General features: G+C 26.1%; 3 protein-coding genes across 5 annotated transcripts; 2 read left to right on the plus strand and 1 right to left on the minus strand.

Annotated features, from left to right (window-relative positions):
* Nucleotides 1-64: 64 nt before the first annotated feature.
* Nucleotides 65-2739, plus strand: LOC122853430 (metalloendopeptidase OMA1, mitochondrial-like). The gene is made up of 6 exons (XM_044153906.1): nucleotides 65-1006; nucleotides 1076-1215; nucleotides 1296-1469; nucleotides 1548-1655; nucleotides 1722-2102; nucleotides 2177-2739. Exons 1-6 carry the CDS (start codon nucleotides 661-663, stop codon nucleotides 2285-2287), a joined length of 1260 nt encoding a protein of 419 aa, XP_044009841.1. The 5' UTR covers nucleotides 65-660; the 3' UTR covers nucleotides 2288-2739.
* A 14231-nt stretch (nucleotides 2740-16970) lies between these two features.
* LOC122853433 (nuclear RNA export factor 1-like) lies at nucleotides 16971-20699 on the minus strand. The gene is made up of 8 exons (XM_044153907.1): nucleotides 20301-20699; nucleotides 19884-20185; nucleotides 19277-19801; nucleotides 19097-19209; nucleotides 18820-18856; nucleotides 18503-18738; nucleotides 18247-18415; nucleotides 16971-18151 (listed from the first exon to the last, which is right to left on the minus strand). Exons 1-8 carry the CDS (start codon nucleotides 20368-20370, stop codon nucleotides 17714-17716), a joined length of 1890 nt encoding a protein of 629 aa, XP_044009842.1. The 5' UTR covers nucleotides 20371-20699; the 3' UTR covers nucleotides 16971-17713.
* Nucleotides 20700-20896: 197 nt separating this feature from the next.
* LOC122853434 (protein crooked neck-like) lies at nucleotides 20897-25285 on the plus strand. Of its 3 annotated transcripts, none has more exons than XM_044153908.1 (4): nucleotides 20897-21013; nucleotides 21189-21384; nucleotides 21480-23472; nucleotides 23560-24895. In XM_044153908.1, exons 2-3 carry the CDS (start codon nucleotides 21349-21351, stop codon nucleotides 23463-23465), a joined length of 2022 nt encoding a protein of 673 aa, XP_044009843.1. In that variant the 5' UTR covers nucleotides 20897-21013; nucleotides 21189-21348; the 3' UTR covers nucleotides 23466-23472; nucleotides 23560-24895. The 3 variants fall into 3 exon arrangements, with proteins under 3 accessions (XP_044009843.1, XP_044009845.1, XP_044009844.1); XM_044153910.1 differs by having other exon boundaries at nucleotides 24392-24891; XM_044153909.1 differs by having other exon boundaries at nucleotides 21480-25285.
* The last annotated feature ends 1653 nt before the right edge of the window (nucleotides 25286-26938 follow it).

The following is a 26938-nucleotide window of genomic DNA, read 5'->3' on the forward strand; positions in this document are numbered from 1 at the left end:
TAAATTGCAATAATCTAGTAACTATGTAGTTATTTACAACTTTTGGTGATGTTATTATTATTACATACACAAACGCACACTCAACACTGCTCAACACCACACAAAAAAAAATATCATTAAATAATTCAAGTGAATTCAAGGGTGGGTGATTGTATATTTATTATTTTTATTGTTCATTTTTAAATTTGTGTCATGTCATGGCAATATGAATTTAACAAAAAAAAAGGCAGTTTGGTTCATCTCATGACAAAAGATCAAACATTAAATAACATCAACAACAACACAAGTGTCATCAAAGAACGTAAACGTCCAACTTGGTTACATTTAATAGAAATTTTTTTTACAAAACGAATGTTATATGCTGCTGGACAATCAACTATTGCTGCTGGAGTCATGTATTATTGTCATGCACGTTTAGGATTTCACTTGCTACTTCTTGCAGCTTGTATGGATTACATATAATTATTATTTAAAAATCACAACAAACAACAATATCAACACATACACACACACACCCTCTTACACATATAGGTATATAATCTCAGTGTACTTAATTTTAGGACATTTGTTTATTTATTTTCATCATCATAACTTCAGTGTTTTTTTTATTTATGAATTAAACAAAAGTTAATTGTTAATTAACTTGCGTATTAAGTGAAAATGTTACTACTCAGGTCATTTTGTTTGTTAAATCGTAGACAAACTCTTGTCTCAAGATTTATCAAGCCAACAATACATTATCCAAGTAAATATTCTAGTTTTTCACAAAACACTCTGCCAAAAATCATCGATAAATATGATGATAAAATTACTATTAATAAATGTAAATTTCATACAACACCTCGTCTTGATATACCACCATATTTTGCTTTGTTAATACGCCCAATAACAAGAGTTGGAGCATATTTATTTGGACGGTTACTTAAAAAATGGTGGTCAAGAAAAAGTCCACAAGAAAAAGAAATTTATAAAGAATGGTTGTCTGCAAGAAAAACAAAAATTTATGGTAACAACAACAATAAATAAATAAATAATAAAATATAAATATTAATGTTTTTATTATTGTATTTTTCAGGTTTGCTGGGATTTGCTTTAGCTAGTTTACTTTTTTATTACATTTATCATATTGAAACGGATCCAATAACTGGTCGTTCAAGATTCATCATTCTCAATAAAGAACAACAAAAAGCATTGAGTTCTTTAGCAGCTGAAGGAGTGAGTAATTTATTTAATTTTAATTATATAAATAATATGTTTTTTGTTTTGTTAATTAATAATATTTATTCGTTAATTAGATTCTTGAAGATCATGAAGATTCAGTATTGCCTCCATCTCATTCATCATATCGTAGATTAAATAAAATTGTCAAGCAATTGTTAAAAGCAAATCAGGATATACCATCAATTGCAGAACGAGAATGGACATTGACAGTCCTTGATTCAAATCAAAAAAATGCTTTTGTTCTTCCTGTTGGTATATTTTATTTTTTTTTTAAACAAATGATTATTTAAATAAGCTAATTGTCGAATAATTATCTACTATTTCAGGGTGGTCAAATATTTGTATATCTGGGTATGTTAAAACTTGTTGAAAATGATGATCAATTGGCTTTTGTTTTGGCCCATGAAATTGCTCATGTTCTTCTTTTACATTCAGTAAGTGGTAATAATTTAATTTAAAAAGAAAACAAATTAATAAATATTTATTTGATTTATTTTTAGATTGAATCATTGTCTAGAAATTTTTTGTTGGATATACTTCTTGCAGTACCCGTTGCAATCACTTGGTTTATAATACCCAGTGATTTATTAGCCTTTGCTCTTCAATATTTTGGAGTTAAATTGACAAATATTCTCATCACTCTGCCACATAATCGAAGAGCAGAGCAAGAAGCTGATCATGTTGGTTTACAAATTACATCAAAAGCATGTTTTGATGTACGTCAAGCTGTTGTTTTATGGGCAATGATGAAACAATTATCTCATTTAGAAATTGAACCTGAAAAATCAACGTGGCTGTCAACTCATCCAGCTCATGAAGATCGAGAAAAATATCTTGATACTATATTACCTGAAGCAATTGATTTAAGAAACCAATGTGGGGTAAGATAAATATATTATTTTGAATTTTATTATAATTAAAATAATATTAATTAATATTAAACATAATATTTCAGTGTCTTCGATTGAGACTACATGATCCTATTGCTGCATATCGTGCAAAAACAGCAGAACAACATTTAAAACAATTTGCTAAAAGAGGCTACGTACCATCACAAACAAAATAAAAACTAGATAATTAATATGTTAATAAATTGTTAATATTTAAACATAAAATTATTTATTTTTTACTTGCTATTATTATTGTTAGTACAAACTTGCCAAATAATAAAAAAGCAACTATTTTTCTGTCGTTGTAATAAAATTAAATTGAATTTATAAAAAAATACACTTGTTTATTATTTTTTTTTTAATGTAAATTTATTGATTATTATTTTACATAAGTAATTTAGCTGCACTATCATCACAATGCTAATTTATTTACTTATTATAAAATAACCCTGTTTAAATTTTTTTTTCTTCCCTATATTATTATTATTATATATCTAGTATTGTGCAAAATTGTTTTTGCTTCCTACAAAAATAAAAAATAGAAAATATAATTTAAAAAAATACATTCACTAATGAATCATGAGTAATAAATAACTATTGTAAATATAAATACATTACAGAATAAAGAGACAGAGATTTATTTTTCTTCTTGCTTTTATAACGAAGCTGAAGTTATATTTGATTGCATGGATTGGCTTCAGTCATTTCATAATGCACCGAATACTTTAAAATTAATTTACAGCGAGAGTTTGAAAAAATTCAACAATAATCAAGAATTAACCCTTCGAATTCATCCCCATTGTTAAAATTATTTACAACGAAAATGTGGCTAAATTTCATTTGCTTTCCAGTAATTCCTTAAGATTTATTTCTCAGTCAAAATCTTAATTAGAAAATTATTTTTATTAATTTTAAAATAATATATTGACAAATTTTTAAAATTCAGAAAAATATATTTAAAATTTTTTTTGCACGTGGTTTTTTTTTTTTTTTTGTTCAACCGCATGGCATCCACGTAACATTTTCTTTTCAATCCGGACGTGAGTCATGCGGTGGGAAACGTGTTTTAAAAAATTTTGCTTTACGATAGCCAATGGCTGATCTGCAGAGGGCGAAACTAGACAGTCATTCATAGAAAAAGCGACGTACGTCTAGTCTTCGTCTAGGATCGTCTAGGATATATAAAGGGTGTCCTAAACAAATTTTAGTCAGTTCTTCTTCGGTATCGTCGGGTTAACATCATATTAAAATTTTCCGTCCGATAAATTCGTGGTTAGAAATATTTTAAATTACCTCGTGGTTGCTCGGTGTTAAAAAAAAGTGCAAGTTTAAAATAGTAAAATAGTTTCTTAGATTTTCGTCGGTTCGTTTTAGTTTGCGCGGAGTGAATATCGTATCGAATTTTTTCGTCTGTTAAATTTGGTTAGAAATATTTAGAACGACCGCGTGTAGATTGACTCGTGGTTATAAAAAAAAAAAAGAAAAGTGAAAGTGCCAGTGATTCATTACAAAAAAAGAAATCTGTAATTGAAATTAAAGTGATAAGTGATACAGTGATATAAGTGTAAAAAGTGCTAGATGCTGATTTGGGATTAATTGGATTATTGGAGACTACCATGCCGTTGCTTTTTTGGGATTATTGGAGACTACCTTGACGATTTCTTCATGGTTATGCTGAGAGGATGTGGCGGAATTTATTTGGATTATTGGAGACTCCCTGGACAACTTCTTCATGGCTGTTTGGTGGCATAAGGTAAGTTCCTCTAGATCACGATTGACTAGTTGTAATTTTTAACCTATCCCGGAAAAGTGCTTCAATATCCTTGAAGTTTCAAAAAATTGTTGCTATATTTTTTGAAGCTTCTTGTCGTTCCACATTATTAATTTATGTAGATTTATTTTGACTGATTATTACAATAATTATATATTCAATTTTAATGCCAAATTAAATATAGTCGTAGTGTAAAAGTCAAAATGAATCGACCTTGTCTGTCTCAAACAGAGTAGACGAGGGTGATTAGGAATTATTATCTATCGTGAAAATTTATAATAGATAAATTATCACCCTATTTTCCATTCGCGATGTATTTTTTTATTTGATATTGAATGCACGTTTCCAAAAATAATAATAAAATTTTCAAGTATGTTTCAGGTTTTTTTCTGTTTCAGGTTTTTTATGATTTCAGGTTTTTCAGGAGTTGAAGTTTTTCACGATATTAATATTATGATTTTTTTTGTTTCAGGATTTTTATGATTTCAGGTTTTTCGGGATGTTAATATAATGATTTTTTTTGTTTCAGGATTTTTATGATTTCAGGTTTTTCAGGATGTTAATATTATGATTTTTTTTTGTTTCAGGATTTTTATGATTTCAGGTTTTTAATATCATGATTTTTTTTTGTTTTAGGATTTTTAATATCATAATTTTTTTTGTTTCAGGATTTTTATGATTTTAGGTATTTTAATATTTTATATAGTGAAATAGTGAAGCGTGAGATAATAATAGTAAGTGATAGTGGCATAGTGATTAAGGCCTAGAAATGTCCTATCACAATTAGTGATAGTGGCATAGTGTATATTGAGCCTAGAAATGTCCTATCACAGCGAATGATAAAAAATATACCTGCTGCTATGAGCGCGGGTATATATGTATATTTATTTTTTGGTACACGCGTGCGTCAGTAATTGCTGCTATGAGCGCAATCGAAAAATTTGCTGCTATGAGCGCAATCGAGAAATTTGCTGCTATGAGCGCAATCGAGAAATTTGCTGCTATGAGCGCAATCGAAAAATTTGCTGCTATGAGCGCAATCGAGAAATTTGCTGCTATGAGCGCAATCGAAAAATTTGCTGCTATGAGCGCAATCGAAAAATTTGCTGCTTTGAGCGCAATTGAAATAATTCTAGCTGCAGCTAGAAAACGCGCGAAAAGTGGATTAGGTCTACTGGAGAAACCACTTGATAAAAAAAAAACGAGTCAAATATGTCTTACCTCCTGGGTGACGTGGAAAAGACACTTTTAAATTTACCTGTAATTATTTATTTTCAGCTTCTACAATTTAACCAACACCTAAATATTGTCAATTAAAATTAACAAATTAATATAACAAAATATAATTTTCATTTAAAATAATCATCAAAATTAATTAATATTCAATAAAAAATGTAATAAAATAATTTATAAGTTTATATAAATATAAAATAACAACTCAAATAAAATATTTTAATATATATGTTTGTTAACAATAAAAATATTATTTTTTTTGTATCCTCAGTTGTATTATTCCTTCCAAGCTCCAATTTGATTCTAATACGAACATCCTATTTATATTATTTCAGGAAATATGAACATTTTTTTAAATTCTTTTTAAAATTTTTTTAAATAGTGACAAAGTTTGTATAAAATTTACAAAAGACACATGGAAATTATAAACATTTAAATTAATGGGTGGATATCAAAAAATTAAGTTGTATATAATTTATAAAAAAAAAAGTGTACAGTTTATTTTATAATAATAAATCTAAAATAACAGTATTTTTTTTCAATTTTTTTTTATTCTCAATTTGAAAACTATAGATGATTGATTACTGAGTTTAATTTTAAAATGTTGCTAGCTTTTTTCGTTTTTTTTGGGTAATAGAATTATACATAGCCTTGAATGGCTTATTAATTATTTTTTTTTTAAGCTAAAGCTCTCTTTTAATTCATCATAGTTCAAACCTTCAACAAATAAATTAATTTAAATAATAAAAATACAAAAATAATTTGTATATTAAAAAATAAATTCAATGTGGATTATTTCTCTTTGTAAATTGAACAATTTTTATAAATAATTTTGTGTAATTTATAGAGTATCATATAAGGACTATATATTTCGTCATTGTCATTTGGTGAACACAAGATTTTCATTTGCTAGAATTTATATCAGTGTTTTTATGACTCGAGGCTTAATCAGCAATTAAGATATTTGAATAATCAATTTAATACTTGTATTGCAAATGAAGGATTGTGTAGAGGATGTATTGATCCAGATAATGTATATAATTCTTCCAGTAAATCTTAAAATGAGCCAATCTGTTTTTCATTTTGTTTATTCATAATTTTAATTTCGGCCAAGTTGATTATTAGTTATTAAAATATGTTTTAGTAAATTCAATAAAAATTTAATTCCCAAAATAAAAAATATAAAAATAATGTAACATTTTTTTTAAATAATAATAATAATAAATTATAAAAATAATAAAAAAATAATAACATTTGTAGTTGTAATATTTTTTTTTTTTCAATATATTATTGGTTTTTATTGAAAATTAAAAAATTAAAAAAAAAAAGAATAGAAGAAACTGCCAGTGAAACTACCAATATTCAAAAGTCCTTAATTGATACGTGAAACAAATAATAATTAGCTGTTTAAAAAAAATAAGAAAATATTTATTTAAATTATATGATAACAAATTAAAAAATTATTCGTTTTGTAAATAATATAAATATTATTGACGTTAAATAGAAAACAAAATAATATTAAATTTATTTATATTTTTTATACATCAACAAATAATGATAAAGAACCTTTTTGTTTTTTTGACGAAAACATGATTGTGTTATCTCTAATCAATCATCAAAATAAGTTATTGTTGAAGAATATTAAAATATATATTTGGCTTTAAAAGTTAAAAAACAAAAAAAAATAAAAACAATTTGACCCGACAAGTTTTTATTTTTAAACCATTCATGTTATCAGTGATGAGTGATGACAAGGTGTAAGTGTTTGTAGGAATAGAAAATTGAGGTCTTGGTCTTGGTCTTGCTGATGTGTCCAGCACAACTCAAAAATTTATGATCAGTTCAACAGTCTCACCTGAGCAGCCAACAACATGAAGTGGTTTTTATTTTTCGTGGTTCTCATCTCGTTGCATATATACGCATATGGTTTGTACATTTATTTAAATAACATAGAATATAATTATATTATAATTTATCAATGCACTAATAAATTGTTACATATATGCGTAATAATTTTTTGATAATTCACTTTTTTGAATAACACTAGAATGAAGAGTGTTTTTGAGAAGTAAATTAAAAAAAAAATTATACAATTGTCCGTGTCTTTAGAAGCATCAATTATTCTATAAAAAAATAAATTATATAATATTAACAAAAAAAAATAATTCAACTCAATAAAGCTGAGGAATAAATTAAAATATAATAAACTCGAATATATTTTATTTAAAATCTTTTTTTTTTTTTTATTTAAATTTATACTGATAAAAAAAAAAAAAAAAAAAAAAAGAAAGCTATTTTTAATTATAGATGAAATTAATATTTTATTTTTTAGTTGAAAGCTATAATAAACTATTTTTTTTTTTTTTTTTGTCAACTATACTTAGGTATACAACTGATAATAGGTATACATATATAATTTTTTTATCGGCCGAAATTTTTTCTAAAAATATATAATGTCCATGTAAAATTGATTGTATGCGTACACTAAAATATTTGAATATAATATATGTTGGTATTTTAGTATATTAAACTGATGAAATATTATCAAATATAATAATAAATTAATTCTCGTAAATTATATACATGTATACATGTATAAATATTGCAGGTAAAAATATTACGATGTGGGTCAATGTCAATGACACAGTTGATTTAATTGTTGACAGAACTTATAATATATACAGTTGTGAAGTAAAACAATATTCTACAAACATATACATTGACCAATTTAGAAAAAAATACGAACTAATTAGCCAAGGAAATTGGGAGTTGGAAAGAAAAGATAATGATACGACTCACTACTTTGAATTATTGGATTATTATAAATCATGCTCATTTTCAATTTCACCTTTTCAAAGATTTTTTTATGGACGTTGGATCGTTAATACCACTACTTTTCATCCACGTAAAAAAAAACAAGATCAATATAAACATACTTTGCAGGGATTTCTTTTTCCAATTCCCTTAGAAACGGTATTTAATATATATTTATTTATTCACAATAGAAATTAATATTTAAAAAAAAAATACTTTTAATATAATATAAATAATATATATGAATTTACAGGAAAGATTCGAGAATTCAACAAGTGATCCTGGATCTAGAAATGACAAAGGTAAATTGCTTAAATTTATTGTTTCATAATTAAACACATTCAATTCAATTATTTAATAAGTAAATAATTTTTTTTCTGTTCATGTAAATCAGAAGATATTGACTTTGTGGATTATAATCCACTTTCACTGAGACCAACAAAAGTATTGGGACAAGTTAAAAAATGCTATGCAATTCATAATTATGGTATTGATACTGAAGAATTGTCTGACACAGCTCAAGTAGAATATGAAATTTATCCAAATACAGATGATGAAGTGATATTTACTGGAAATAACAGGACCTGTCAATTTAAAATATTTCAAATGATATCTAATTATGTTCCTATGTTTCATAAAAATTTGCAATGGCATAACAGATGGGAAATTATAACGGATTATGAAGATCATCAATTGAAAAACAAAACCTCAACACAAAAATTTAATATTCATATGATTGAGGTATAATGATTTTATTGATAATATTGTGTAAAAAAATTTAGTGATAATAATAGATTTGTAGAGCCAATATACTAATGATAACAATCAACAATTCATTTTTTCATAGAAGTTCGATAACAATATTGAAAAGGAAAATGTGCCCAAAAAGCCAATGAAACAAGGTTCAATGTATCTTCAAATGAAAATAGAAAAAAATTTAGAAAACATTACCATTCCAAAGTTTCAATGTCAATTTGACGCTAAAGATAAACAAATAGAAATGGTAAAAAATTTAAATAAATAAAAATATACTCACAATATAAATATATACGTATGACACAATTATTATTTTAATTTACAATATATATTATTATTATTTTCATTATTAAATTGTTTAAGGCATGTAAATTTAGATTTTATTAAATATAAATTTATTAATAAATAATAAATTAATTTCTTATAATTGGTTCCAGATAAAAATACCAGAATACAACGACAGTCTCTCTTTACAAGATGCAGGTTTTTATCGTCGAATTGACTATACTTATCGATACATATTCACTTTTTGTGAAGCATGTGATAACGATTATGGCTATTACTTTAATTTTAAATATCATGGATATTATGACTGTATACTTGAAAAAGCAAATGAAACTGATGAAGTATATAATTTTGAAACAGAAAACACTGCATCAATAAAATATCCAATGAAATTATTTGACCCTTTACCTAATCAAAACAATTTTAGACATTACTATAATATACCAGCTATTGAAGGATCACTGTTTCCATGCTTGTTAACAAATAATATTCCGTCTAATATACGTAGAGAAAAATTACGAGTTATTATTGAAATGCCAAATGGTACTACAGTTGGAACTTTTTATACGATGGCTGAAGCTGAATATCTGGAAGAACATATTTTACTCGATGGAGACTATGCCATAGATGATAGAGAAATAAATTATTTATACAAAAACGTTTCTATTATTGACAACGGTATTTTGACATTGCATTACCACAAAATGTTATTTAGAGATCTTGAACCTCCTGTATTTACAGCATTTTATTCCATCACAACTTGGGGTAAGATCAGATAATTCAATTATTTTAAATTTATGGTAAATTGTTTTTTTACTATATTATATGATCAATAATCATAAATTTTTTATTTTTTATTTGCAGATTCAACTCATGTCAAAGTTATTGTAGATATGACAACAGAAATTTCTAGTATCTCAATGTATAATATACAAAAAAAACCAAAGAGATGTTTGTTCATGTCAACCGATGGAAATGTTATTGAAAAATCTAAACCAAAAGTTCAATCATTCAAGTAAGATTTTCAATTTTATTTTCAATTTATTCAAATATAAACTTTTCAATTAATAAGAAATACCAATTACCTTAAAACATTGTATTATTTACAGAGAGGAGGAAAATGATTTTACTCGAATCAACGAGATAAACAGCCTCAGTGAGTGTGAATTTAAAATAAATCACTCATTAAAAAATAACTACGAAATGAGAGAGCTTTTAATTGATTATGGAAAGTTTACAATTAATCGTACAATAATTTTAAAAAATAATTTTCATACAATGAAAAAATATTATCAAATATCAGAGATGCACCAAAATAATAATAGTCACTTTGTAAAAAATAACGATGAATTTTTGGTATATAATATTCATTATGTTACTCATAATTATAGCTGCAGCTAGCATTATATATGTATACATATAATAATTTTATTTTTCATGAATTACAGGTAAATTGTTCCCACAATAGACCACTTTTATTTTGTAGAATTCAAGCTCCAACTCTAGAAGTTACACATATAACTGACAAGGATAAATTGGAAGCAGGTAATTGTTCGATGCTTATTAAAAATGCAAATATATTAGAACACAATGGAACTTGGAAATGTCAACTAGCTTTTAATGAAAGCAACATTGGAAGTACAATCATTGAATACTTTTTCTCCGTGCAAGCCCGAAGTAACTAAGATTATTTTTATTCAACAAAATAATTATTATAGAAATTATATTGTATAAAAATTTAATATTTTTCCATTTCGACAGATTTTTATGTTAAATCTCATATTGAATATATTAACGAAACTGATGAGCGGATAAATGGAACAATAATAAAACGAGTAGTTTTTCACTGTGAAATATCAAACTATTTGAAAACGTATGACAATTATTTAATTGAAGGTCATCAAATTGATTATTGCTTGTGGAATCATGCGAATGGATCCATCATTTCTAAAAATTCAAATGAATACACAGTCAATATTACTACTCCATTTTCATGTGATCTGACAATACACAGTAAATATAATACAAGCACTTTTTTACAATTTTATTTAAAAATAAATAATAAAAATAAAATTAAAACATTATTATTATTGTTTAATAGATCTGCATGAAAGAGACATTGGCAATTGGATTTGTAGCCCTCAAATAAAACTTTTAACCAACTTAAACTTGCATGATACTATTCAGCTGGTCAAACTTCCAAGAATGATCATACTTACAAGTATAAATTGTTGACTTTTTATAATTACGAGTACTTACTGGGCAGGTTTCGAGAGCCTTTTTTTTATATATATATAATATACAAACAGTCTCTTAAAAATCAAGATAATAGTTACTAATGTTGTCATTTTTGGTTTAAAAATTTTATCAAAATAGCAATTATTATTTATTTTTTAGTTATTTTTCATCAATATTCATCATTAGCTGTCACGAAACATCAATTACATAATATTCTTCTACAACCACTGTTGAGATAAATTTCATTTCTTTATGCTTTTTTGGTAATAATTTACTTTAAATATTTTTCATTCTAACGTTCACTTCTTCGAGGCTGTGTTTTTTTGATGAATTAAACATTAATTTACAAAAATAGTAAATTATAATATTTGTTGATTGAAAAATAAAACCGTCTTACAATTCACACATAATATGTACTCAATTTAATATTTATTTAACTCTGTGATACAAATAAAAAAATCTCTGCCTGCCATATGACTCATGACCTCTATAAATCTCATCACCACTAAGTCTTTACTAACTATATCAATATATTTGTATTAACTCATAATTAAATAATTAAATTTTGACAATTTCAAAATGACTGAACATACATTAAACATGTAGTACATATAAATAGATTTTTTAATTAAAATCTGATATAAAACTTTTTAACTTTTTATTCAATTGTCTATTTATTATAACTCATTACACTGCAAAAAATAAAACAAAAAATTAAATCTTTTTTCTCACTCACACTTATTTTCTCTCACTCCCACAATTTTCGATGACAACTGTTCTTTTTATAATAGGAGGAGAGGATATTTATAAGATTTTATAATTTTTTTTTTTTTTAGATTATACAATTACTCCAGAGCTGAAACGTAAGATTACTACGTACGATGACCATCACAACATTGTATCAACTGCAGGTTCTGGTCTTGATTGTCACATATCTCCAGCAGTTGAAGCACATATGTTTAGTTGTAAATGGACGAAAATTAATGGTAATCATAATTTCACAGCTGGTGATATTGATGATTCACATTATTTTCCTCGAAAAAAAAATTCTTTATGTGAACTTCGATTAACTAGTAAGCTGTATATATATATTTATATTGATTATGAATAAATCCAACTTATATTCATATTTATAATGTCAATTTAATAGAGTGGGTAGAATTCGGAGACAAATCAGATTATGGAAAATGGAGATGTTGCGTTGACATTGTCGACAGTGTTGAACCAACAATTTGTCAGGACATTGAATTGCCAAATGAAGTACATCCTGCAAAAGAAGGAATTGGAATGTATATATTCATTTCAATTGTAATTATTTGCGTACTTGCTCTTATTGGCTCTTGTTTTTATTTCATCATAAAAAAATTAAAGGAAAAATTAGAAAAAAAAAGAAAAGAAAAACAAAGACAGTCAAGAAGATCAAGATCATCACGTCGACGAAGGAGAGCAAGATCAGCAAGTCATCAAAGTCGAGCAAGATCATCCAATCGGCAAAATCAAGCAAGGTCATCAAGTCATCCAAGACAACCAACTTCATCTTTGCCATCGAGCCAACAAGATGCACAAGCTTCACGAATAATTTCTGCAAGGATACAAGCAGAGCCAAACATATATGTCTGATGAATTTAATTACTGATTTTCAAATGTATATCGAAACATAATATTTTAATAATAAATATTAAATATTGGTATTATTTTATATAATTCTAAAAATATTTTTCTTGTAATATTCGTTTTATTTTAAAGGACGAACCTCTTGTCACATAACGTAAAATAAAGAGCAAGACATTGGTTCCAAAACTTGGGCACTACGTAATGTTCAGTTTTTTATCCTTGCATCTATATTTTTTTAATAATAAATAAATTCATTAGTTTTTAATGGTATTTGAGATGATTTAAATTCAATTTCAAATTATATTAGAATGGAAAAATATTTTTTTTTTAATTGTTAATTGATACATAAATATAAACAGTTGGTTATTATGCTTATAAAATAAATAATAGGATAATTGTTGAGGGAATAAACTGTTGATATTTAAATATAAAATCACATTTATTTTATATTTATCATTGTTGTTGTTGTTTTTTTTTTTTTTTTCATCGTTATTAGAAAATTGATTAAATACTAATAATACTAATAATTATTAGACTGGTAAAAACATCAGGCCTAATTTAGCTGTTTAAATAAAAAATTAAAAAATATTTTTTTTAATTTTATTGATAACAAATTAAGAATATTATTTGTATTGCGTAAATAATAAAAATATTTTTGACGTTAAATAAAACATAATACATAATATCAAATTTATATTTATTTTACATCAAAGCTTGAGTAAAATTACACGAAGAAGCTTTTTGTTTTCTTCATAAAGGCATGATTGTTTTATCTTTTATCAATTATTTAAATATTTTAGTGTTGAAGAATATTAAAATATATATTCGGCTTTGAAAGTCAAAAAAAAAATATATATATTTATTCAAATTTTACGAATAACAAATTAAAAAATTATTCGTTTTGTAAATACATAGTGGCACTACCCGGCTAACGGCTTCCGTATTATAGAGTATAGTGCCGCCAACTAAAATTGACGTGATAAAATAATTTTTTTTTTTTTTTTTTATTAATAGATTATTTAGTTTACCTAGTTTTTTTTTTTAACAGAGAGCAAATGCTGCAACACGTGCTGATAAAATAAATGAAATGAAAGAATCGTTGGTACGTACGTGAAAATATTTTTCTGCGATTTCTTCTAAATTTCTCTGCGATTACTCCGAATTTTTCCCCAATTGACTCATGCGGAGAAATGAGTGGAGAAAGGTATCAAAATTTTTTTTTCGAATTTTCTCCGAATTGACTTGGGTGAAGAAACGTTCGGAAATTTTTCTCCACGATAAGAATACGCGGAGAAACATGTGAAAAAAATAATTTTTCCGAAATCAACGACGAAGAGAAAACTTTTCCACTCATTTCTCGGCATGGGTCCATTTGAGAGAAATTCGGAGTAATCACGGAGAAATTCAGAAAAATTCGGAAAAATATTTTCACTAGGGCGTACAATCCCTTATAAACAATAACTTTGTTTTTTGATTGATTTAGCTACATATGATAGTAGCATGGGATGCTGAATTCAAGAGGATAAATTTATTTTTTTTATTTATTCAACAGCCAGTTTTATTATCACCAGAGGATCCAAAACTTGCGTCTCTCTGCCTCTTGAAGTTTGGAAAAAAAAAAATGCCATCCATAAAATTCATAACGGAACGGCAATAATTTTTTTCTACAAACTTCTAAAAATTCTAGAAGTTTCAGAACATTTACAAGGTTCAATGGTGACAACAACTGATACGTGGGGATCTGTCCGTCAAGATCATTTGAAAGTTTACAAACCACGTAAGATAATTAAACTTACTGATGGCCATGAGTATGTAGTCCACACATTTTGAAGTACGTGAAAATTTAATTAATGAAATACTGAATGTAATTACTTATAAATATTTTGTAAAATGTTACTATTTTTATTTTTTACAGACTGTTGCTGATATTGTTACAATATCCAATTGAAAAATAATAAAACCAGAGAGTTCACCAATAGTTTCTCTTAAGAATTTAAGAAATATCGTGACATGGCAATGGCTGAAAAAGCTGAACACGAAAAAAAACTTGAAGACGAAAAAGAAAAAGCTGCTAAAATTGTAATTAAAAATGACAATGATTCACGAGTTGATAAAATAGCAGAAGCATCGCAAGCTGAACTTCACAACAAAGTATCAGTTCATTTATTTATTTTTTTTTCTAAATTAATTTTTATCTCGCTCTTAACATTTATCATGAACAACAGTTTTATTTTATTATTATCCCTGGTAGAAATAATCTCTATTTTGACTTAAAAAAACAAACACAAAAAAATGGAAAAATTAATAAGAAAAAGTAGAAATAAGAGTTTACATACGAAAAATAAAAAAGAAATTTTTTCTGAAAAAAATCGGAGAAAATCCGGAGAAAACTCCGGCTTTCTTCGGCATTACTCCGTTTTTGGCCCATTTCCGGAGAAATTACTCCGGCATGAGATTAATGTCGGAGAAATTAATCTGCCACTACTTTTATGCCGGAATAATTTCTCCGCCATCAACCTCATGCAGTAATTTCTCCGGAAATGGGCCAAAAACGGAGAAATGCCGGAGTAATGCCCAGTTAAATAATTAAAAAACCTAAACAATATAGTGACGAAGCTAAGCTTAGAGATGCTGCTAAACGTGCTGAACCCAGAATTATCCAGCAAGAAGAGTTATAATAAGAACAATAATGTATCATGGTAAACCAATTGATACATTAACATATAAACAAATGATTGGTCGTGCTGGTACAATGCTGGTGAAAGTATTATTTGTAAACAAAATGAACGTATATTTAAAAAAAAATTATCGCTAAATCTTGAACCAATTAAATCATGTTTAAATAGTACTGGACCATTAATAAGAGCTCTACTTGAAGCTGTTGCTAGTGAAGTTGCATATACATATATGTCTGATAAATATCATCATTTATTTTTAAATTAATAATAAATATCAAATATTGGTATTATTTTATATACCAAAAATAATTATTTCTTGTAATATTTGATGTATTCATTTGTTTTTTTTAATTTGTAATTAATAAATTTAAACAGTTGAATATGTTTATAAAATAAAATTGGATAATTGTTGTGGGAATAAATTGTTAATATTAAAATATAAAATCACATTTATTTTTTTTTTTATAATATGTAAATTCATTTATTTTAATTTTACATAAGTAATTTATCTGCACTACACAATACTGTGTATGCATCTGACTGACAGTCAACACAATATTATTTCTTAAATTATTATTATTATTATTATTATTATAAAAAACCCTATTTACATATATTATTATCACATTTTTTTTTTTTTTTTTTTTTCTCCTCTAAATTATTATTAATAATAAGAAATCATAATGAATGTTGGCAAAATTATATTTTTAAAATTAATATTTTTGTTGTTGATTTTTTTTCTATCAAGAAGCAAGCTGAAGATAATTTTGGAATTAAAATTCATGTTTTTTTTAACGCAAATTTATGCGTACCGTTGAATTTTTTGATAATGAAAAATTATAAAATAGCCATGTCTATGGAATAATTTTTTTTTCTTTTTTAAATTTAAGTCAAGTGTGTAAATGTTTTGATAGTTAACTGGAAATGACAATTGCAGCAGTAAAATTAATTCTTTTAAATTGTTGTTTTTATAGATGACAGTAGAAAAATGGTTGACGACAACAAATTGAGATTGTTGGTGACACAAGTTACATGATAACTTGACTCGGTTATTCACCAAGCTTTGTCAACATTGCACAATATATTTGAAGATTTTAAATAATATAAAATCTTGGCTTACAATCAACACCACTGAGCTTCTTGATTGGAACGATTTTAATTGACTTATGAAATCGAACCAAGACTCAAGTGTAAATATGTTTGTCGTATTTTTTTTGTTGAGACAGAAGATGATGATGATAAAAGAAGAGTCGATTTGTGATGAAGAATTTTTTTTTAACCACTGAATTCTCATTTCCAATATTAATTTTTTGAGACACAATTTTAATCATGGCTCTTTGAGCCAGAGGCATTTTCGTTCTCAAGACACTTGCTATGTTCTTTTTTTTTTTTTTTTCATTTCAATAGACATGTTATTTTAATTATTTTTCCTATTTTCATTTGTTCATTATTATTATTATTTTTTTTTTGAATCAAAACGCGATCATGAATTTTAATTCGAAAATCATTTCCAAAATGCCAATATTTTTTTTTTGTTAGAAAAATTATTTAGTCTGTTTTTCTTTTTTCTATTTTGCAAGTATTTTTTCTTTTTAAATTATGATCGTTGAAAAATATCTAAAAAAATTATTAATTAAGAATGAATAAATAATAATTATTAAGATATTCATTCTCATTGAAAAAAAAAAAAAAAAAAAAATATAATAAAAATAGTATCAATGTTAATAAAAAATACATGTTGGATCAATTGGCTGTGAGTTCAAGTATCAAGCATAAATTTATCTAGCTAAAGTATATCATTTTAAGATGAAAAAAAAATATTTTAAATTGATACTTTGAACGCACATCCAAGATTCAATATGTCAAAATGATAAATTTCCTAATTAAATTATCTGACAATAATTTTTTCAAAGTAAAATGATTTTATCAAAGATTGCATTGCCGAGCAACTTTTTTTTCTATGAGTAATTTAAATTGATAAATTATGATAGTTGTTCTATATACACAAAGCATGAAACTTGAATTTAACTTTTTTCTTTTGTACAATATTAATTGGAACATTATCCAATAATTATATAAAACAAAAATTTCATTTTTGTTATTTTATTTTTAAAGTCAAAAATGTTTCATGCTTTTTTTTTGTTTAAACGAAAAAATTAAAATTAAAATAAAAAATCAAGTTTTTCTAGATTAAAAAATAATTAATATTATATCTACTTGTTAAATGCATCTTGAGGAATTTGACCAAGTTTAAAAAATTCTTGAAATACACTAAGAGCATTGGGATAGTTCCAATTTTGTTCAATTAAACATTTTTCACTCCAATCTAATTTCATGTTAGTTGCTGCACTGAGGGCGATGACCATTTGTTGTTTCATTTCTGTTGTAAGTTCAACAGGTGTTGACGTTGATGGTACTTGTTGTTGTTGTTGTTGTTGTTGTTGTGGTGTTGTTGATTCAGCAACAATTGCTTTGAATATATTTTTTTCTTGTTTTGGTGTTGGATGTGATAAACTTAATTGCTCGTTTTTGATACACCATCCAGCACCTTGTCTAACAATTATAAATGTGCGACTGAAGTATCTTATAAATTCATCTTTAGTATTTAATTCTTTAAATAAGCCGGTTGTTGTCATCATAATCATATTTCCCTGAATAACAAAAAATTATTATTATTATTGTTGAAAGAAGAAGAAGAAAAAGCTGGATAAAAATATAGGTGTAAATAAATTAAATTTCAACTTACAGTATCAAGAGTAACATCAAGAGTAAAACTGTTTAAACAATGTTTGGTTTTTGGTAATGACGAAATGTAAGTGATGATTGAAGCTTTGCCTTGTTTCAATAATCTTCTTCTTTTTATTGGATCTTTTGTTCGCATCATGTCACGATTGTCTTCATGATATCTACCAAATCTATAATTTAAATTATCACAACATTTTATTAATTGAAATTAAAAATAGGTAAATAAATATTTTGTATTTTTAGAAAAGAGTAATTACTTGTACATTTGTGAAGATATTGATGATACAGTAATACTAAAACTGGCAGATTCATTGTAGGCATCTGCCAGTGGTTGACGTGATTCACCATCGAAACATTCGTAATAAAGTTTTAAAAATTGTGTTGCAGTTGTATGAGCTTCAAGTGAAACAGCAAAGCTTGTTTTTGTCTCAGGAAATTTGACTTCATCGTCAACTCCATCAAATAATATTGGAGGTGGTAAATCTATATTATCCTTAAGAAAAAAACAACAACAACAATTAATATATATTTTTCCAAGGAAATAAATACAAAAAAAAAAAATAATTAAACTCACCAATTTCATTAGTTTTGGGAATATTTTCCGCAAATCACTGTGATGGAGAAACAAAATCCAGAAGCACGGAAGCTCCAAGTTAGTTGTAAGAAAAACAAAAATAATATACTTAATTAATTTAAAGGGGATATATCAATCAACAACATCCATGACTTTTTTTTTTTCCTTTAGATTGCAGCAATGAAAAGAGAAAAAAAAGGAAAAAAAAATATTTCGATCTATCCCCTGTAAATAAACAAATGCAATGATTAAAAAACAATAATAAATTAAATATTACCCAACATAATTTTCATGACGATCTTTGTAACGTAAACAAACTGGATTTCCAGTCAATTTGAGTTCATTCAGTTTAAGTTCCTTGACAGCTTCAAGTTGAGCCAACGAAGTTATCTAAAAAATATTCAATGAAAACAGTAATTTCTAATCAAAACAAAAATATCAATTATCATTGACTTACTTTGTTATCACCAATATGTAAAATTTTCAAGTTTGCAAACTTTGCTCCAAGAATACTCAGTTTATGAATACTTCCAAAATTATTTTTATCCAACTTTAATGCACCCAATGTTGGCAAAACAGCACCAACAATATCCAATACTTCAGTTAATACATTATTACGATTAAGAGGAAAATAATATTCTGATACGAGATCACAGTCATGATGAAATGCTGATAAATCAAGTGCATTTAATACAGATGAATATCTTTTTTCCATTGCTAGCCTTATTCTATTTTTGGTGACATCATCAATTTTAGATGGTGGACTTTGTTGAGTTACTTTAATAATAATTTTAAAACCATCTGGTGTTGTTATTTTACGATCAAATGATAATAATTTTTTAGCAACTTTAAAATCATCAATGTAAAATATAACATCATGTTCACATTCTTTGTACATTATTGGCACAAAAACATCTGGCTGTATTGAATTGTGAAGAAGTCCAACAAGTGTTGGTTTATCATATTTTTTACCATACGGTATCTAAAATAAATAAATAAATAAAGCATCAAGATACCAGTTGTTAAAACAATAATAAATAATTAAGTCAAGTAAATAATCTTACATGAATTTTATAGCAATAACCCTCACGAAGAGGTGCATCAACACGAGATCTGTTGTTGACATAACCACCACTACCACCACGTCCTCTTCCTCGATATCCAATTATCCTGCTGACATTATTGCCATTGGTTGTTGGTAGCATTGCAACATCATCACCATCAAGAAGAGACTTTAGTGCTGCTAATCCAACATTTTTAATTCCTTTTTTATTGCTCTTGGTGACGTTTTTAAATGACACTCTAGGTCTACTTCCATTAAAATGACTATCATTGTCAATTCGTCTTCCATCACGATCATCATGATCTAGATAATAAATTTTACAAATATGAATACGTGGCATTAGTTAAAAAAAGAATAAACATATAGGTATGCTCAAGGTTGTTGTTGGAAAATAAAAAAATAAATAGGTTATGCTTACCGAAATAATGCTTATCATCAGATCTCCTTGAACTGACCCATGGTTGTCCTTTACTTGATTTTTTAGGCATTTTTAATGTTTATCTGCTACAAGCAATTATTATTATTATTATTCAATTTGTTGTTGTTTTTTTTTTTATCAATAAATTGTTGATAATAAGCAACAAGGGCTGTAGCAAGATAATGCCTCGTGTTAAAATACGTCTTTGTCAACTTTTTAATAAAATTTAAACACCAATTCACTGTTAGTATAAATAAATAATTAATAATTATTGTGACGTTTATGGATGTAATGCATACACGAATAAATGTAATTACTTTATTTTGTTATAATAAAAAATTACGGATTACTGTGAATTCAGTGTAACACGAAATTAAAATGGCGGATTATGACTCTCTCTCACTCTTTTTCGTTTTTTTTTTTCTCTTTGTCATTCCACACTCTTTCTTTTTTGTTATACGCCATTTTGTTTGTATAGTAGTAACTCGGTTGATAATGTAAATATTTGTAAAACTTGTAATTTTGGCGCTTTTGTCGTACGGTCAATTAGAGAACTACAAGTAATCGATAAATATGGCATGGCTTTATTGTCACAAATGCACAAATGCCACAAATGTCAAATTGTCATGATAGTGACGACATAGATAAACGATTGTAAACGTTTGTGGATTTTGTGATAATAAAATATTAATTTGTTAAAAAATTGGCAAATGGTATGTACCTAAATGTCAACTTTTTTTATTGCTAGTAATTATTTAACACATCAGCAACACATATTTACAGTGTACTTCTTCATTAATTATAGCAAATAAATTAATTATTTGAAGTTAGGTTATAAAATTTTAGTAAATATTTATAACAATTTTTGTTTTATATTTTTAATTACAGATTAAAGTGAGTGGCTAAAACATTAATTGGGCTAATGAAATTAATTGTAATAAATCGAAATCAATATTAGTAAAGTTAGTAAAGTTAGTTTATTTGTTTGTTGATTGTAATTAACAATAAATTTATTTAAATATCAATATAAAAAACGACAAAAAAAATAATGGAGAAACCACAAAAAATGCCCAAAGTGACAAAGGTAAGTTTTAAGATGATAAAACAAAAAAATAAATAATAAAATTATAATGATTAATAATGATTACTAATATGATAAATTAATTTTTAAAATGATAGGTCAAAAACAAATCACCGGCAGAAATACAAATAACAGCTGAGCAACTTCTTCGTGAAGCAAAAGAACGTGATCTTGAGATACTTGCACCACCACCAAAACAAAAAATATCAGATCCACATGAATTGGCAGCATATCAATTGAGAAAAAGAAAAACTTTTGAGGATACTATTAGAAAAAATCGTACTGTATTAAGTAATTGGATGAAATATGCAGCCTGGGAAGAAAGTCAAAAAGAAATTGATCGTGCTCGTTCAATATATGAACGTGCAATGGATGTTGATCATAAAAATATAACACTATATTTAAAATATGCTGAAATGGAAATGCGTCATCGTCAAGTACAACATGCTAGAAATATTTGGGATAAAGCTGTTACATTATTACCAAGAGTCAATCAATTTTGGTATAAATATACATATATGGAAGAAAAATTAGATCAAATTGCAAAAGCACGTGAAGTATTTAGAAGATGGATGGAATGGCAACCAGATGAACAAGCATGGTTAACATATATTAATTTTGAATTACGTTATAAAGAAATTGATAGAGCTAGAGATATTTATGAAAAATTTGTTAAGGCACATCCACAAGTTAAAAATTGGATAAAATATGCTAGATTTGAAGAAACACATGGTTTTATAAGTCGTGCAAGAGAAGTATTTGAAGAAGCTGTTACATTTTATGGTAATGAAAATATTGATGAAAAATTATTCTTATCATTTGCAGAATTTGAAGAAAGACAAAAAGAACATGAAAGAACAAGAGTTCTTTATAAATATGCATTAGATAAATTACCAAGAGATAAAACACAAGAAATATATAAAGCATATACAATACATGAAAAAAAATATGGTGATCGTTCTGGTATTGATGATGTTATTCTTAGTAAAAGAAAAAATCAATATGAACAAGAAGTTGCTGATAATCCATCAAATTATGATGCATGGTTTGATTATTTAAAATCACTTGAATCAGAAGGTAATTTAGATCATAATTATGTACGTGAAGTTTATGAAAAAGCAATTGCAAATGTACCACCAACAAAACAAAAAGAACATTGGAAAAGATATATTCATTTATGGATTAATTATGCTCTATTTGAAGAATTAGATACTGAAGATATTGAAAGATGTCGTCAAGTATATAAAACATGTATTGAATTAATACCACATGAAATATTTACATTTTCAAAAATATGGTTATTATATGCTAAATTTGAAATAAGACAAAAAAATTTAGAAATTGCTAGAAAAACATTGGATATGGCACTTGATATTTGTCCAAGAGATAAATTATATCGTGAATATATTGATCTTGAAATACAACTACGTAAATTTGAAAGATGTAGAACATTGTATGAAAAATTTTTACAATTTGGTCCTGAAAATAGTACAACATGGATGAGATTTGCTGAATTAGAATCATCAATTGGTGATATTGATCGTGCTAGAGCAATATTTAAATTGGCAATATCACAACCAATACTTGATATGCCAGAAGTATTATGGAAAGCATATATTGATTTTGAAATATCACAATGTGAACCACAAAATGCTAGAGATTTATTTGAACGTCTTCTAGAAAGAACACCACATGTTAAAGTATGGATGGCATATGCTAAATTTGAATTACAAAATGACATTGTTGAAGAGGGCATTGATAAAGTTGTATTGGCAAGAAGAGTATTTGAAAGAGCAAATACTGCATTAAGAACAAATGGTGATGGCGAAAGTAGAGCTTTGTTGCTTGAAGCTTGGCTTGAATTTGAAAGTGAAATCGGTGATGAAGAGAGTCGTGCTAAGGTTTCAGCTAAAATTCCAAGAAGAGTTAGAAAGAGAAGAAGACTTGTTGGTGATGATGGCTCTGATGATGGTTGGGAAGAAATAATTGATTTTATTTTCCCAGAAGATGAGTTACAACAAGCTAACTTGAAAATTCTTGCTGCTGCTAAAAATTGGATAAATAATAAAACAACAACAACTTGAAAAATTTGTATGTAATTTTTTTTTTTTTATAACAAATAAATAATAATAATTAATTAATTTTTTTTTTTTTATGAATCAACTCTAAATTCCTCAGTAACTTGAAAAGAACCTGGTCCTGCATATCTATATAATGAAAAATATAAATTATTATTATTAAAAAAAAAAAAATGAATAAAATCACAGTTTTTGATTTAAAAATATATAAAATTTTTTAAATACTTACACATCAATTAGCAGAGGATATATAAATGAGCCATTTAATATTAACATCAGCTTGAAAATCATTTGATATAGGTACTTTTAATTTCATCACAATTTGCTGAGCTGTGTCATTTATTAATTTTTCAATTTTAATATTATCAATCCAAGTCATTATTTTAGTAGAATCATTCTGAAATTTACAAATTAAATTTTTAACATGTAAAAAATCTATATATATTCAAATTAAATGGTATTGTAAATAAATGTTTATTGTATATGGAAATATGAGGAACATCAGGACTACCACATTTTAAAACAAATTATTCTCCTGATGGTGACATTGATGCCTCATTGTACAAACAAGGTAAACCCTCATTTTCACTTTAAATATTGGATTTATATCTAATGTTGATAAACGATAAAATTGTTGTTGTGATGGATCATCAGCTACTGTTACAATTAATTATCAATAATCGTTTCTAAATACCTGAAAAAAGAAAATGATATTCGAACATACATGTAATACTTATCAAGCATTAATTAATTATTTACTGGTTTAAAAAAAAGTTAATTAATTAATTTATATACAGATTTTTTTAAGTCATTTAAAATTATTATTTTTATCTTTAATACAATTTATTATTCGATCAACACCAACTGGTACTTTGTTGCATCCTCCCTTCATACAAGTTTAATATTTTTTCTGATAATTTTTGTATTTACAGGATTTATACTGCAAATGAGATAAAAAAAAATTATAAAGAATAACAATAAATGAACATCTCCAGCTGCGTATGTGTGTTGCTGGATAATAATGTATCAACGAGGCTGCATCATGCCAGGATGTCTAAACACTGTGGTGCCACGCACCAAGTACATATACCTATATGGTAAATCTTTCTGTATTAAGCATTTGGTACTGACGTAACAAACAGAGACACATATTACAACAACAATTCATATGATTTACCCCCTCGTTATTTTGTTGTTATTATTATGATAAATATTTTTTTTTTGTTATTTTCAAATTTTCTTTGAATAATCGGTAAGCCGCTTATGGTAATGCATGATTTTTGCGCTTTTTTGAAAAAATATGTGTATATTTTTCCCCTAAAATCCTAATCCGACATGAGACAGGGAATGGAAACGATAATTTCACTTCAATAGAGATGAGACGTGATCGATTTTCATGAGAGAAGCGTTCACAATAACCTGCCGACCTTCTTTTGTCTTTTTTTTTTTTTCATTTTTATTTTTTTTTTTTACATCATCACCCTTCTTGGCCTAGTGCTCAATGCTCATTCATATAGATTTTTTTTTTTTTCATATTTTCTTGATAAATGTCAATCAGATGATAACTATCGTTGAATATAGTCCATGGCTTTTAATGTGATTGTGATCTTGTGAAAATGAGTGAATAGAAAAAGTGAAAATAAAGACAAAAAAAATCCCACAAAAACACCAAAGGTGTCGAGTATACTCAAGAACACAAGTTTACCTTTATTATCTTGTCAATCAATTGAGCTTTACCTGTGTATGAAAAATAAAAATAAATAAATAATTGAAATGATATTGTAATTGAATAATGTATTTTTAGCTAAATGAATTTAAATAAAAACCGTTTTATAAATGAAAAAAAAAAATGCAATTTTTAGAGTCGACAATTGGACATAATTTATAGTTAGTTTGCCAAGAGATTACATGTTACAAATGAGACTCATATATTGAGGGATCAGATCTAGCATCGATATATTTATGGGCCTGACATTGAAATAGCTTGAGAATAACCTGGGGTGCTTATTGATAATATGTTTGTTCAAATAAAAAAATTAACCGCTAGCTAAATATTACACATCTGCGATATATATATTTTTATACAAATTTAAATATAATAATTTAGGTCAACTCATATATTTTCTCATGATGAAAAATTTATATAAATTTATTTCGTTGTACACACAAGGTGACTTATTCAACCCTCATTATAAATAAAATCAAAAAAAAAAGATTAAAAATAAGTATGAAATTTTAAAAATGAAAAAAAAAAAAAAAAAAAACATCAATTTATATTGATTTGCAATTGTTGGATTTTTTTTTAATGAAATAAAAAGGCCATTTGAATATTGTCAATTGAATTGATATTTTTTTTTTTTGCCTCGTGTCCGGAAAATGATTTTAGACATTTTTTAAATTTATTTTTTCAACGCGTGTCTGCTAGTTTGACAATAATTGACTATTGAGTAGATTAAAATTTATACTGTCACTGAAATTAATTATTTTATTTTTAATTTAAAATTTAAATTTCACGAAATATATTTACTCTTCATTAAAAAATCAGCATCATGCTGTACTACACATTGACGAAAATAATAAAATGTATTTTACTTTTTTTTTGTTATTAATATTTTTTGTTTGAATTGTATATTGAATTGACACTTGGGGATATAATTTATAGTTGTTAAGTTAGTGGATATATAGTGAAGCAACTTGTGTGACTAAGTCACCGTGTCGAAATTTAAAATCCCCTGACAGCAATGTGTACAATAATATCGGGTACTCCAGAGGCCGACATGCCAAATAGACAAGAATAGACAACATCAGTAGACCAGAATCATTCTTAAATGTGACAAAGATAAAAATAAATAAAGAGAGAGATGCAATATTATCAAGAAAATTCTACTGTGTTGTTGCTGCTGCCACTTTACTAAATTTAATATTTTACTTGTGACTCGAATTTATTTAGGGGCTGGTTTCGATCAGGCCCCGACAATATTGTTCAAACCCCAGCAATGATTCGATCCGCATTAAAATCACTTTTTTTTATATTTTTTATGATTTTTTATATTTTATTCAGGAGGGGTAGTCGTGAGTGTAATTTAATTTTTTTTTTTCACAGCAAATACTTTTAAAATTCACATTTATATTTACAATACATTTGAGTTATTTTTCAAATTAAAAAAAAAATTAATATAGCTTCTTGAGTCAAGTTAAAAAATAAAAAAATAAAAATACTTTATTACTGGGTTTAAAAAAAAATCCATCTTAAAAAGCCCTATGAGTTCACTTTACTTGTAAAAAAAATAAAAATAAAATCCAGGCATTTCATCTCGTTAACTTTGGCTCACTTGAAATAAAATTGAGCTGAAAAATCCAACACACTGCGACCCTAAAGAATTATTATTCAGATTTAAATTGAAATTTTCGTTTATTTCTTATCGATAAAATATAAACACTCAAAGTGATATATTGAATGAAAAAAAAAAAAAAAAAAA

Source organism: Aphidius gifuensis, linkage group LG3, assembly GCF_014905175.1.
Source record: "Aphidius gifuensis isolate YNYX2018 linkage group LG3, ASM1490517v1, whole genome shotgun sequence".
Classification (NCBI taxonomy): domain Eukaryota; kingdom Metazoa; phylum Arthropoda; class Insecta; order Hymenoptera; family Braconidae; genus Aphidius; species Aphidius gifuensis.